At 49.8% G+C, this 15,482-nt stretch overlaps 1 protein-coding gene across 1 annotated transcript in view; it reads left to right on the top strand.

The window, feature by feature from the left end:
• Positions 1-14,093, top strand: part of PAPLN (papilin, proteoglycan-like sulfated glycoprotein) — a 49,564-nt gene extending 35,471 nt beyond the window's left edge. Inside the window, exons 23-30 of the mRNA XM_015562003.1 lie at positions 553-690; positions 854-975; positions 1,222-1,360; positions 1,945-2,082; positions 2,671-2,798; positions 2,918-3,026; positions 4,907-5,073; positions 13,030-14,093. Coding sequence (XP_015417489.1) covers positions 553-690; positions 854-975; positions 1,222-1,360; positions 1,945-2,082; positions 2,671-2,798; positions 2,918-3,026; positions 4,907-5,073; positions 13,030-13,205 — 1,117 coding nt within the window. The 3' untranslated portion in view covers positions 13,206-14,093. The remainder of the gene's footprint in view (positions 1-552; positions 691-853; positions 976-1,221; positions 1,361-1,944; positions 2,083-2,670; positions 2,799-2,917; positions 3,027-4,906; positions 5,074-13,029) is intronic.
• The last annotated feature ends 1,389 nt before the right edge of the window (positions 14,094-15,482 follow it).

Raw genomic sequence — 15,482 nt, 5'->3', positions numbered from 1 at the left:
TGGATCTAAAACCCTGAGGTCAGCCGGCCCTCCCTCCCCATCCTGCCTGGAGGCCTCGACACCTGGGGACGCGCAGGCAGCCAGGAGCTGGCGGTGCCTGGATTCACCAGCAGACCTTGCCAGTGTCCCCAGGGTCTGTCTAGCTGGGCTTCATGACCTGCCTGTGGAATGGTGACACTAGCTCACAGTTCGGGTGGGCTCCACTTGTTCACTGCTCTTGGGACTGCGTCATAGTGATGAGAGATTTGGGAAGATTAGAAACAAAATGCAGCAGGAGCGTGTCGGTCCTCGCGGGACTCTGGCCTGGCGGCCTCCCGCCCTCCCCACGCCTGGGCTGGGAGCCGCCCTGCTGCTGGGGGCCAGGCCGGGGGGCAGTGCTGGGGCTGGGGGAGGAGGGGAGGGCAGATTCCCGAGTCCATGGGCTTCTGGAGCTTGGCCTCCCAGGACACCCCTGGCCCCGCATGTGCCCATGAGGGGATGGGCCACTGACGAAGGGGCCCCGGTCGTGGCACGTGTGCCAGTAGCTCAGGTCCTCACCGCCCACCTTTCCAGGGTGAGCCTGGCCGGCGCGGAGCCCTTTCTGGTGCAGGCGCCCCTGGGGCGGGTGGTGCGGCTCTCCTGCCCGGGTGTCGCCTCCATGGACACCCCTACCAGGTGGCAGAAGGACGGGCAGCCCCTCTCCTCTGACAGGTGTGTGCGGGATCCTCCCCAGGGACAGCCCCTCGGATTCCCCTGGGATGGGGGTGAGCAGGGGCTGCGGTCCCCTCCGGTTGGAGCACTGAGGCCTGAGGGGCGTCGGGCTCGTTGCTGCCCTCAGGAGCCCAGAGCTCAAGTCCCCGTTCCACTCACTCAGACACAGGCCGCAGCCTGATGGCTCCCTGGTCATCAGCCCCCTGAGGGCAGAGGACGCTGGCACCTACAGCTGTGGCGCCAGGCCAGGCCGCGACTCTCTGAAGATCCAGCTTCGCATCACAGGTCTCTGTCCCCTCCCCCAGTGGGTTCTCAAGGGCCCCAGGGGGGAAGGGACTGGCTGAGAGGGCCTGAGTGGGGCACCCCGGGCCCAGGCATGGGACCGTGGACTCAGGTGGCTGGGGTGGAGGGCTTGCTCCTCATGGCCCTCATTTCTCCACGTTCACACCCTGGCCTCATGGCCGACCCTTCTCCCGCGCCCCCCCCCCAACCCCCCCAGCTCACTCCTTCCTCCTCCTGACCTCATGACAGGGGATGACACGACCGTGCCAAGGCACTTCCCTCAGACCAGGGACCCCGCCCCGGGCCACCGTCCTCAGGACTCCAGCCTAGGGAGGGATGCTGGGGGCCTGGGGGCCATCTCCTCTCCTCACCCACGGCCCTCGACCAGGTAACAGGGCAGCAATGCCTCCCCCATGAGGTCCAGGGTCCATAGAGATCAGTGGATGGGGGAAGGGAAGGCAAACGGGTCCCCAGGCGGGTGTGACCAGGCTGGTGGCCCCTGCTCAGGGCTCTGCGAGGTGAGAACTGGACAAGCATGGCCCCTGAGCTCAGCCTCTTGAGGAGGAACCGTGGGAACAGGCAGGGCTGTGGCCCAGGACGCAGGAGCTGCGGGAAGGGAAGAGAGTCTGGGTCAGGGCCCAGGACAGCTTGGAAGAAGAGCACGGTTTGCAGGGGGTGCAGGGGGCTAAAGGGAACCCAGGCCAACAACCTAGAGTCAGATGTGTGGGGTGCGGAGGAGACAGTCTGAGAGTCTGGGGGGAGGGGGGGAGGTAGGGGAGGTGGCCGTTGGACTTCGCCCCAGTAGTTGTTGATGGGTCCTTAGCAGAACAGAGGGGTGGTTTTAGGAAGCTAAGTCTGGCTGGAGAAGGAGGGGGCCATGAGGCTTGTGCAGAGGTCCCGACCCCATGCATGGATGGGAATGGGGGGGCAGCAGCAGGGGCCCCCTCAGGGCTGTGGGTGCTTGTTCTGCAGGCTACGCCTGGACCAGAGCCAGCCTGGAGTGGTGGACGCCCATCCCGGCCAGCGGATCCGGCTGACCTGTCGCACTGAGGGCTTCCCACCCCCAACCATCGAATGGCAGAGAGACGGGCAGACCCTCTCTTCTCCCAGGTCTGGTCAGCTCCTCTCCCCGCCCTGCCGGCCCCACCCCACCCTGTGCAGGCCCGTGGGGGAAGGAGCTGCCAGCAGTCACTGGCCAGTCAGGGGCTCTCGAGATGGAGCTGCTGGGCAGAGGGCTCCTTGGGCCTTTGCAGAGCAGTCAGTGGACAGAGGAGCAGGGCAGCGAACAGGTGGTGGCTGGGGGAGGGAGGCAGGCACAGTCCTGGCTGTCATAACGGCAAACGCGGCCCCACGTGAGCGTGAGGCCGGTCTCCACCACAGTCTGCAGAAGAGCCACGTAATTCTACCCCATTTTCACACAGAAGCTCAACACCACACAGCTCCTCAGTGGTGGGACCAGGATGTGAGCCCACTAAATGAGTGGAGCAAAAACTGGAAACACATTATTTTGTGTCAGAAAACGTGAAATGATTTATTGCCGGGTTAGGAGTCAGACACCTTCCAGTGAATGAGAGTGCTGGCAGCTGGCTGCCCACTGGCCCTGTCAGACCCACTCCCACCTGGAAAGGAAGACCGGCCCCCCCCACCCCCGTCTCCATCTGCAAGGGCTGGAGCCCCCGACTCTGCTTGGTTCCCCAGACACCAGCAGCTGCCTGATGGCTCTCTGGTCATCAGCCAAGTGGCCGTGGAAGATGGTGGCTTCTACGCCTGTGTCGCCTTCAATGGGCAGGACCGAGACCAGCGATGGGTCCAGCTCAGAGTTCTGGGTAAGGTGCAGGGGGAGGTGGAATGGAAGGGTGACTGGGGCCAGTGGCCTGGGAGGGCAGGTGGCACAGGGTGCGCAGGCTTGGCACAGTGGCTAACCATGCCCCCTCCTTGGGCCCAGGGGAGCTGACCATCACGGGGCTGCCCTCTACGGTGACAGTGCCGGAAGGTGACACGGCCAGGCTGCTGTGTGTGGTGGCAGGAGAAAGTGTGAACATCAGATGGTCCCGGTAAGGCTCCGTTCCAGACCCGCACCTGAGGCTGCACAGCCCGAGCACAGGTCCCCCTCTCTGCAGGGATGCTGCTGTCCCCACCGTCCCCACCCCCTTCTCCCACTCCCGCCGCCAGGCCTGGCGCCTGCACAGTGAGGCCCAGAGGACGGCTCTCTTCTCTTAGCTGGGCCATACCGGGGGTTCTCAACGCCGGCACTGGTGCCAACTTGGACCCGGTAACTTTGGGCTATCCCGTGCAGTCGGGTGTCTAGCATCATTAGGCCATTGCCCACTAGGTGCCGGTAGCACCTCCTCACAGGTCATGACAATAAAAAATGTCTCCAAATGTTGCCACAATCTTCCCTGGGGTTGAGAACCACTGGGCCACCCTCAGCTTTGGGGACTTCAGTAGCCTGTTTAGGACTCGTGGGTCTGATTCGCTCACTCAGCGCACACCTTTTGCTTCCTCCTCCTCGCAGAGTCGAGTAGACTGGTTTTGGGGATCCCGGATCCTCAGAGCCCCTCGATACCCTCAGGCGGGAGATGCCCAGTGCCCCTGAGCGCTGTCTGCGCACTCACTGAAGAGCGCGGCCGCCTCCCCTCTGGGAGAATCCAGGAAGGGGTGGCCGTGTGGTGACTGGCTGGGCCTTGAAGGCTGAGGAGGGGAAGGATGTTCGTGGTCAAGTGGGTGATCCCAGGACAGGAATGGCCCTCACCCTGGACGAGGCTTGTACCTTCACCTTTGCCTCCCCCGGCTCTTCCCAGTGGGAACATGCTCAGGACTCCCCGTGTTTCCCTGAATCCGGGTCTTTGAGCAGTTTCCTCTTCACAGCACCTCTGTTTAGAGCATGTCTCCGCCTGTCCACCCACTCAGCCCTCGAACGGGGGCCTCACCTCCTCCCCTGGCCAAGGCCCCCAGCTACTTCCCTGCTCCTAAATCCTCTGGACACATCCCAATCCCCACACGGCCTGTGCCCTTCCTGCTTCTTCCCCAGCTGGCTCATCGCCAATGGCCCTCAAGGTCGGGCCTTGGTCTTCGGTTTATCTAACGTCGCCTTCGGCAAACACGCACACACACGTTTCCGGGACCACCCAGTGGAGATGCATGACCTGGGTCCAGACCTCAAACCCGATGCCTCCTGGTATCTCACAGGCACCCGAATGCAAAATGGTGGACAATAACCTCACCGTTCACCCCTCATCACTGTCCTGGGTCTCCCATGGTGGAGGGTACCCCCATCACCCAGCACCCCAGCCTAGAAACCGCTGTCCTCCATTTCTCCTCTCCCACATCCGACCCTCCTCCCAGTCCCTTTCTTGCCGTGTCATCTACCTGTGCAGCAGCCTCTGACCTGGTCTGTTTTCAGGCTTGTCCCTCAGCCTCCACTGCAGTCAGAGACCCTTTCAAAGTAGATACCACGTCAGTCCTGTTACCCCCTGGACCCAGTCCACTCTCCTGACCAGAGCCGCGGCCCGGCCATGGCCTTCCTCCAAGCTCCCAAGACCCCATGCTGCCCTCTCCTCATCCTCAGGCCAGTCTCCCCCCAACACCTGCACCCCCACCCCAGTGCCTGGGGGCGGGGAATGCTTAGGCGCTTCATTCAGCACAGGGCCCGGCACCTCCTGGCTGCTACATCCTTCGTTAATGAAATGTGGTTCCCCTGTGGGGCAGAGGCACAGTCACAGCCCTCAGCGCTATGCTCGGTTGGTGTGTTTGTCACTTTTGACTTCTTTCACTTTGATAATGTCCTTTCTTTTGGGTACCGTCCCACCTCTTCTGTGAGGTGAGGGCCCTCTGTCCACAGAGGGAGCAGCTGACTCTGGAAAGGTCTTGGATTGCCTCCTCCCCCTGCCTCTTGGCCCTGGACAGTTCTCACGTCCTCTTCCCTCCCCTCCAGGAACGGGCTGCCGATACGGGCCGATGGCCACCGTGTCCACCAGTCTCCAGATGGTACTTTGCTGATCCACAACCTGCGGGCCGGGGACCAGGGCTCCTACACGTGCAGCACCTACCGTGGCAGCCAGGCAGTCAGCCGCAGCACTGAGGTGAAGGTGGGCCCACCAGGTAGGTAGGCTGCTTGTTCCGAGCAGACTCTGAGGCCCGGGTACTCTGGTCCAAGTCCTGACTCACTCTGCCTGTTCTTGCAGGTGTGACTCGGGCAGGGCCTTGGCCTCCCTGACTTCCTCTCCTCACTACCTGACAGGCTATAGTAAGGATGAAGGAAATAAGTGGATGACAGGCATCTGCTAATAGCTTAATGGATGATGCTAAATATCATTTTTTAGATTTACTGGTTTTGAGAAACAGGACTGACTGGAAGTTTATAATACTTAAGGCAGGTCATTAAAATCTGTCCATTCTAATTAGGGCAACAAAACATGGTCCTACGATTGGAAAGTGCCTGTAAGGCCTTTGATCATATGCCTAGAAAGGAAAGGCAGGGATTAGTGCCGCCATCTTACAAGCAAGACACTCAGCGGGAGAGCTCCAGGGATGCTGCCACAGGTCATGCAACAGATTTGTGGCCAAGATGGCACTAATCCTCATACTTAATGTTCTTTTCACTAAACGATTACACCTGTAAGTGGGCAGAATCTTCCTTGCATTATTTAGTAAGTTGATATGTCAGCCTTAATATTCTCTAGCTCTTGCTCTAAGTTGTTATTAAATCTAAATACCATGTTTTAAGATGCATTTTCATACCACTAAGGAAAAAAGGCCAATTCAATGCTAAGACTCCATTAATTAATTTGCAGTCCAATTTGACAGGTGTTAAAATATGAAAATAAGTGCATCTCAGAATTGACGAAACAGCTTGTGGTTTAATCTTCAATCTCACAGGAGCTGTGTGTTCAAATAAGCCAGAGGGGCGGGGGGCTAGGGTGGGGACTGGTCAGTGCTAGGGGCTGACAGTCTGGGGGAAGTGTTGCTTAGGGAGTTGGACTGACACTTGGCCTCGTTTGTGAGCTCCTTAGAACAGTGACCGGGACCCATGTCCCCGGAGTCCAGCCCAGGTCTTGGCAGCACCAGGTGCTCAGATACTTGGTGACAGCCTCCTACTGCAGGAGCTACTTCCCGCCTCCGATGATGCCCAGCAAATCCATCTCTTGTCTACATAATAACCAAGCTTACCAGACTTGAGACAAACCAGAATACAGATTTATTTGACAGAGAGCGGTTAGGAGGACCCTGACGGCCGTGATTCCTGTAGATATTTTTGTATGGGAAACTTGCTTGACGAAGGCTGGTGGGACTCCTGATGACGTGTGGTCACCATGCTGAAATGTCTGCTGTGACCTGCCTCTTGGAAACAGCACTATGGCCTCCGTCGGCCACTTTTCTCCCACCCGTGCTGGACTGCCGTGTTGCTAATCTTAGATATTTTGGGGGCATCTTTCTTTACTAGAAGTGGCCTCCCTCCTAACTGTATTCATTCCATGGATTAGGCTGCAGCCATTTTTCCTTTGGGGGGTGGGGGTGGGGTTTCACCTTGCCCTAGTCACGGTTTGGTGGCGAACACTGAAATTAGTGTTAGCATTAGGGCGGGGGTGGTGCTTGAACCAGTCACCCTCTAGAGCAAGCATGTCAAACTCGTGGGCATGCGGCCCAGCCAATATAACGGTATGTAAGAAACAGTTTAATACAAATTTCATAACTTTTTACAATATCCTGTTATACATAATTACCAAACTACAATATTCACTAATGACTGATAACTATAATCGTGTTGCATTCATTTCTCTTACATGCACCATTTCTCTCCACTAATACTAGCAGTGAATATTTTAGCAGCCGACTGCCACATCATTAGTTTTGGACTAACTTGTTTGGTGTGCGCAACAGGAAATATTTCGCTTTTGGAGAAAAAGAAAAATAGGTTTATTTGCGTTATACTTATTAATTTGTGCAGTTTTCAGTGTCTGGTAAGTTAATGTTCAAGAAAAAATATTTTACTAAAATGTTCTATTATGTTAATGATTGCTCATTTATTTCAGCCCTGTGTATTCAGCATGCTTCTATGAAAACTGAAGCTTTTGGGTTTTTTTTGCAGCCCACATAAACTTAAACCTTGTTTATCTGGCCCGTGTTAGCCTTGGAGTTTGACAGGCTTGCTCTAGAGCAGTGGTTCTCAACCTTCCTAATGCCGCGCGCGACCCCTTAATACAGTTCATGTTGTGGTGACCTCCAATTTCATTTACAAATTGAACATAATTAAAGCATAGTGATTAATCACAAACAGTATGTAATTATATATGTGTTTTCTGATGGTCTTAGGCGACCCCTGTGAAAGGGTCGTTTGACCCCCAAAGGGGTTGCAACCCACAGGTTGAGAACAGCTGCTCTAGAGTAATAGAGTAAGGGACATCTTCTACTATGAGGACTTACTCTTTTTGCTTAAAATATTGTTTAGAAACAGAAAATAGTACAGAGAAAAAACACAGTTAAACACTCATGTGCCCATTGCAGATGGGGAAACAGAGCTTAAGTATCTGCCTAAAGTGAGCCAGCTGGCAAGTAAGTGGGAGAGCCAGGACTGCGCCCCAGAAGTCTGGCTCTGGAGGGGGTGTGCTTAGCCGCTATAGTCAATGGTCACTGAGTTGTACTTTGGGATAAGTCTTCCCCGAGGTCCAAGAGGTTTGACTTTTGGGAAAGTGCTACTCGGGACCAAGCCAAGCGGGGAACAGCCCGTTCCAGAAAGAAAAAGGAGGTTACGTAGATAGGCCACTTCGGTCCTAAGGTGAAGCAGCAGACGGAAACTCTCGCAGTTTATCAGATACAGAAACTCCTAGTAAATGCCAAGGAGGGGACCAGTGCTCTGTGCTCAGTATTAGAGCATTGCTCACAAGACCGTTTTCCTATCACCTTGACTAACTCGCACTGCTTTCTCAGGGCGGGAGAGGAAAACAGGGAAACAAGGTGACTAAGGTAAACTGGGACTGCTGAATAAACAAAGCTTTGAGGCGGGAGGAAACCAGCAGTGAGAGAGAAGACAAAACAGCACTTGCCAACTCAAAATTTTTCTTTAGGGCCGATCCTACTCTTTCTTCTTCCCAATCTAAAGGCCAAGGCAGAGGGCATTTAGCTTGTCAGGTCTCAACAGTAAGGGTAGGGAGTTAACTTCGAGATGTTTAATCATCTAGTCAAGTCAATACTTGGGAGTCTGCAATGGGCTGTGCTGATGTGGCCAAAGAATAACAGGAGGATCACTGCATGCTAAAGCAGGGCCAAAAATGGACGGAAAATGACTTCCAGTCAAGATGGCAGAGTAAATATTGTGCTCATCTTCCCCCACGATCACATCAAATTATACCTAAATTAGAGAACCGCCTGAAGAAGAGGAAACAGAAGTCCTATAACTAAGGATATACAGAAGCAGCCATGACGAGACTGGTAGGAGAGGGCAAGTCCCACACCCAGCCAGCAAGGAGGGAGGCGGGTGCCAAATCTGAGCTCTCCGTTAACCTGGCCAACACTGTTTGCCCCAACCAACTCACAGCCAACCTAAGCCGCTTCCAGTGACTTTTCCACAAAAGCAGCTGTCCTTGCTGCAAACTTTCATAAAATCTCCCAAACAAACAGCAGCTGGTCTTGGTGTGCCCTGTAGCTCCCATTATGTGGCCCAAGCCTGGCATAAGCTGCAGCGCATGCTGGCCTGGAGTGTAGCTTCAGCTAAGTGGCCACAATATGGCACTAGTGGCAGCTGGCCTCAGTTCGCAGCTTAGCCTCTCCTGGGTGCCCCCAAGGCCAGCACAAGCAGCAACCAATCGCAAATCACTTGGTAGCTCCCATTAGGCAGCCCCAAGCTAGGCACAGATGGCGGCTGACCTTGGCCTGCACCAGAGCCCTTCCCAAGAGCCTCCAGAACCAACACAGACAGTGGCCAGCTTCAGACCACACCAAAGTATCACCAATCAGTTCCACAAACAACACACGGGACGAGCAGACTTGACTGGCACAAGAGATCTGCTAAAGCAACTCCTGCTCCTGGGGTCAGCCCTTACAGCTTTTCTGTAGTCATGGCCAGTCAGCCTGAGGGTCGATCTCACCTACTGACATGCCAACAGCAATCAGGCTCAACTACAACAGGAGAACAAACAACCCACATAAGGGACACTCCTGGAACACCCAGCTCAGGTGAATAAGGAGACTGCTCCACTGGGCCTCACAGGACACCTGCTACATAAGGCCACTCTGCCAAGTCTGGGAGACAAAGCAGACTTACATAGTACATAGAAACAAACACAGGGAATCAGCCAAAATGAAGAGACAGCCATGTTCCAAATGAAAGAACAGGACAAAACTCCAGAAAAAGAACTAAATGAAATGGGCACAAGCAATCCACCAGATAAAGAGTTCAAACACTGGTGATAAGGATGTTCAGTGAGCTCAGTGGAAGAACAGATGAACTCAGAACCTCAACAAAGAGAAATCATACAAAAAAAAAGAACCAGTCAAAAGTGAACACTACATTAGAGGGAATCAACAGCAGATTAGATGAAACACAGAATCAGATCTGGAAAATAAGATAGTGAAAAACCAAGAAAAAGAATGAAAAAAAATTTGTATAAGGGACCTTTGGGATAAACCAACATTTTTTTTTTTTGAGAGAGTGGAAGGGAGGGGAACAGACACATCAATTGGTTGCCTCCTGCACATGCCCTTCACCGGAATCGAACTTAGGACCCTTCCGTCGAGGGCCAAAACTCTATCCACTGAGCAAAACTGGCTAGGGCAGGATAAACCAACATTTGCATCGTAGGGGTACCGAAGCAGAAGAGAGCAAGGGATTGAAAATCTATTTGAAGAAATAATGACAAAGGACTTGTCCAATCTGGCAAAGGAAATAGACACAAGTGCAGAGTCCCAAACAAGATAGGCCACACCAAGACACATTAAAATGCCAAAGGTGAATGACAAACAGAGAATCTTAAATGCAGCAAGAAAAATGCAGTTAGTTACCTACAAAGGTGGTCCCATAATACTGTCAGCTGATTTCTCACAAGAAACTTTACAGGTCAAAAGGGATTGGCAAGAAATATTCAAAGTGATGAAAAGCACAGACTTATAACCAAGATTACCCTGCAAAGCTATCATAGGAAATAAAAATTCTCACTGACAAAGGCAAACAGTATTAAGGCAGTGGATCAACAGCTAGTACAAAGGTTAAAAGCAGAAGTAGGACGATCATGTGTAATTACAGTAATAAAATAAGGGACACACACACAAAGGAAGTAAAAATTATAGTCATTTTATAATGTATTTGACTTTAAGCAACCATCAACTTAAAATAGACTGGTATAAACATACGGAAGCACATGGTAACCACAAACCAAAAATCTACAAGAGATATGCAAGAAATAAAGAGAAGGGAATCCAAACACGATACTACAGAAAGTCACCAACATATACTTGTTAGAGAGCAAAAGAATAAGAAAGGAACAGCGAAGAACTACAAAAACAATAACATGGAAATAACTACATACCTATCAATAATTACTTTAAGTGTAAACGGACTAAATGCTCCAATCAAAAGACATTGGGTGACTGAATGGATAGAAAAACATGACCCACACGTATGCTGCCCACAACGGACCCACTTCAGCTAGAAAAACAAGCACACAACGTAAAGGAATGGAAGGAGATATTTCATGCTAATAGACACCACCCCTAAAGCTGGGGGAGCAATACTTAAACAAGATCAACTTTAAAACAAGGGCTGTAACAAGAGACAAAGAAGGGCATTTCATAAAGGGATTAATCCAACAAGAAATTATAAATGACACATTAGACCAGATGGACTTAATTGACATTTTTAGAACATTTCACCTTAGAGCAGAATATATATTCTTTTCAAGTGCACGCAGAACATTTTCCAGGATAGCCAACATGTTAAGCCATAAAAGAAGTCTCAATAAATTAAGAAAACTGAAATCATATCAAGCATCTTTTCCAATCACAATGGTATTAAACTAGAAATCAAAACAAGAAAACTGAAAAAGACAAAAACACATGAAGGCTAAATAACATGCTATTAAACAATGAATGGGTTGACAATGAGATCAAGGAAGAAATTAAAAGATACCTTGAGCTGAAACCGGTTTGGCTCAGTGGATAGAGCGTCGGCCTGCGGACTGAAGGGTCCCAGGTTCGATTCCGGTCAAGGGCATGTACTTGGGTTGCGGGCACATCCCCAGTGGAGGCAGCTGATCGATGTTTCTCTCTCATCGATGTTTCCAACTCTCTGTCTCTCTCCCTTCCTCTCTGTAAAAAATCAATAAAATATATTTTAAAAAAAATAAAAAAATAAAAGATACCTTGAGACAAACGTAAAGGAAAACACAATGACCCAAAATCTATGGGACACAGCCAAAGCAGTTTGAAGAGAAAGAGAAATAGCAATACAGGCCTACTTCAAAAAACAATAAAAAGCTCAAACAACTAACCTTGCACATAAAGGAACTAGAAAAAAGAACAAACAAAGCCCAAAGTGAGAAGGGAGGAAATAATAAAGATCAGAGTGCAAATAAATAAAATAGAGTTTTAAACAATAGAGCCCTAGCCAGTTTGCTCAGTGGGTAGAGCGTTGGCCTGTGGACTGAAGGGTCATGGGTTCAATCTGGTCAAGGGCATGTGCCCCGGTTGCTGCCTTGTTCCCCGGCCCTGGATGGGGCACATGTGGGAGGCAACCAATCTCACATTGATGTTTCTCTGTCTCTTCCCCTCCGTCCCACCCTCTCTTAAAAAAAAAAAAATCAATGGAAAAATATCCTCAGGTGAGGATTAACAAAACAAAAATAAAAAACCTGAAAAGACAACCTACTGAATGGGAGAAGATATTCATTGAGACATCCAATAAAGGGTTAATATCCAAAATACATGAGGAACTCACAAAACTTAACACCAAAAAACCCCCAAACAATCCAATTAAAGAAGGGCAAAGGTCCAAAACAGACATTTCTTCACAGAGGATATACAGGTGACCAATAGACATATGAAAAGATGCTCAACATCACTAACCATCAGGGAAATATAAATTAAAATCACAGTGAGATATCACTTCATACCTGTCAGAATGTCTATCTCCAATAAATCAACAAGTGTTATCAAAGATGTGAAGAAAAGGGAGCCCTCGTGCACTGTTGGTGGGAATGCAGATTGTACAGCCACTATGGAAAACAGTATGGAGGTTCCTCAAAAAATTAAAAATACAACTGCCATATGACCCAACAATTCCAATTCTGGGTATTTATCTGAAGAAATCCAAAACACAAATTTGAAAAGACATATGCATTCCTATCTTCATGGTAGCATTTTTAGTAGCCAAGATATGGAAGCAACCTAAGTATCTATCGCTAAATTATTTTATAAAGATGAGGTACATATATATAAAAGGAAATATTACTCAGCCATAAAAAATGAAACCTTGCCATTTGCAACAATATGGATGGACCCAGAGGGTATTATGTTAAGTGAAACAAGTCAGACTGAGAAAGACAAATGCTATATGATTTCACTTACATGTGGAATCTGAAAAAAAAAAATGAACAAAACAGAAACTCAGATACAGAGAACAAACTGATGATTTCCAAAGGGGAGAGAGTTTAGGAGGATGGGTGAAAAAGGGGAAGGGATTAAGGTATACAAATTGCAGTTATAAAAACAGTCACAGAAATGTAAAGTACAGCATAGGGAATATATAGTCAGTAATACTGTAATAACTATGCATGGTTTAGATGGGAACTAGACTTATTGAGACTCTGTAAGTTATATGAATGTGTAATCACTATGTTGTACACCTGAAACAAATATAATATTGCATGTCAACTGTAATTGAAGAAAAAAAAAGAATGGGTGGAAACTGTGATTCCTCCTGTAGTTGTACATACAGGTGTTGAAAGGTTAGAGCAACTGCATTCTGGGGGACTCTGACAGCCACCGTGCCACTTGTAAGGAATGAAATGGTGAGAATCTTCAGCACAGAACTTCCTCACCCTTTCTTTCTCCCTTGTTGTTTTGCAGCACTGGCCGCCCAGCCGAGGGACCCCGGCAGGGATTGCATGGATCAGCCGGAGCTGGCCAACTGTGAGCTCATCCTGCAGGCCCAGCTCTGTGGCAATGAGTATTACTCCAGCTTCTGCTGTGCCAGCTGTTCCCGTGCCCAGCCTCATGCGCAGCCAGTCTGGCAGCAGGGATGAAGGCTGGCTCCAGCCCCAGTTCTGAAACAACTCGTAGGGCTGGGGAGAAAGGCAGGGAGACTCTCACTCTCCCCTTTGTGGCTGCCAAGGGAGTTATCTTCTAGAGACACTGCTCCCCACCCTATCCCACCCACCCAGCGTTTAGCCTCAGCAGAGGCCAGGTCAGCATCTCTGACACAACGGAAAGAAACCTGTTTGGATTAGGATATGCTTTGCTTTACAACTTCCCTCTATAATTTCTAGTACACAGGAGCAGTTCACTGTGTTTTAAAATGAGCTACCAGGTTCTCGCTTCATGTGAAGCTGGATAGGGAGGTGCATAACTATTTTAGTTAACACCTACCTAACTCCCGCTGTGACAGGGAAGGATGCTTTGCTAGAACTAGATCTCATCTGGGGTCAAACAGTGGCCTGTGCTCTAGTCCCTCTCTCAACCTTCCAGGTAGTAAGTAGCAACCAGCTTCAAGCCCATCTGTGCATATGGTTAACAGCATAACACTGGTGAAAGCTCTCAGGAAAGTGAACTATGAGGTAAGGCTCACCTAGGGATTTAGTATGAAAGGGTGGCAGCTGCATTATTATCTGAGCATGCAGGAACTGGAAAAGCTGCTTACTTCCATCGGGAAGCCTGAGCCGGAAGCCCTCTTCCTGAGGCCAACAGGAAGGGCTGGCTGTGAGGACCGCCTCACACCAGTATGGAGCTGATCGACGGGCCTGCTCTGTACCGCGACCAACAAGGAGACACTCCTTCTCGAGTAGGAATCTGTGAATCAAAGTGTTTGCTGCCAGATAAAAGCCAGTCTATTATTAAAAACAGCAGCCTGGCCAGTGTGGCCCCATGGTTGAGCATCAACCCATGAACTAGGAGGTCAAGGCTCGATTCCCGGTCAGGGCACATGCCCGGGTTGCAGGCTTGATCCCCAGTAGGAAGTGTGCAGGAAGCAACCTATCAATGATTCCCTCTCATCATTAATGTTTCTATCTCTGCCTCCCTATCCTTCCCTCTCTCTGAAGTAAATTAAAAAAACATATATTTAAAGAAACCAGCAACAGCAAGATGGTGGTCCCAATGGAGGGGAGGGCAATGTAATAATAAGAAAGTGGCTTCAAAAATGGTTTGAGTTGGTGGAACTCATTCTGCATCTCAGGACTGCCAATTCCTTGCTGCTAAAGTAAGAGCCCTGGATTCAATGTGGCTTCTTAGTCCCTTTCCACTTAACTTTTTACAAATCCTCCAGAGGGCTGGCTGGGCCTAGTGACACAGGTTATTCAGAGACATAGGAAAGACAGGTGCTAAGGGAAAGGTTTTATTCATCATGATCATGCTGGCTGAGTGAGGGATACTTATTAGTCTACCTATCATGGGCCAAGGCACAGATCTTTTCTTTCCATTTAAAAATATTGAGGACCATTCCCTTTGATTTACCATGGCTGGTTTTGTTATAGAAATTAGAAAATTTCTAATTTTCTTGGACTCCCCAGTTCTTTAATTAAACCAGTATTTGGCCCATTGGTAACATATTTCCAGAAGGTAAGTTTGAGGTTAGCTAGCTCTTCTTAGAACTAGTCACAGACTAGTGGGCTGAAGTTCAAGGTGAGAGTAAAACTCAATCTAAACCACTGGTCCTCAACCCCCTTCCACAGAGGGAGCCTTTAAAAAACAGAACCAGGGGTTCCACTCTCCAGAGATTTGAATTGAATTGGTCTAGAGTACTGCCCAGCCATGAGGATGTTAAATGCTCCCCAAGTGATTCTGATACATATCCAAGGTTGAGACTCACTGCTCCAGCTCTGGACATCTGATTGTGAATCTTGCTCAAATGCAGATTCTGCTTACAAGGTCTGGAGGAGGGTGGGGAGCTGAGATTCTGTATCTCTAACCAGCTCCTAGGTGAAGTCCATGCTGTTGTCCAGACCACACTTTAGGCAGCAAGAATATGATGTTAGAGATGCATTTAGGATCAACCAAAGCCTAAAGAATGAATACAAATATGAACTATAAGAATATACCAGAGCACTGGCCGGTGAGAATTGGAGTGTTGCCCGCACACCAGAGGGTTGCGCGTGTGGGAAGCAACTGATCAATTGATGTTTTTCTCTCTCCTTTCCTCTCTCTGAAAAATAATAAAAGAATATATTAGAAAATAAAAGATTTTCTAGCCACCAAACTAGAGAGCTGCAGCAATAGCAGAATGGAGAGAGGGAACAAGACCTGAAAGAACTAAGTCAACTGCTAATAAAGAAAAGGGGAAAGAACAGCCCTTTATGGGCAAAAGC

Source organism: Myotis davidii, unplaced genomic scaffold (assembly GCF_000327345.1).
Source record: "Myotis davidii unplaced genomic scaffold, ASM32734v1 scaffold17, whole genome shotgun sequence".
In the NCBI taxonomy this organism is placed as follows: Eukaryota; Metazoa; Chordata; class Mammalia; order Chiroptera; family Vespertilionidae; genus Myotis; species Myotis davidii.
This window is presented reverse-complemented; position numbering and strand designations above follow the sequence as displayed.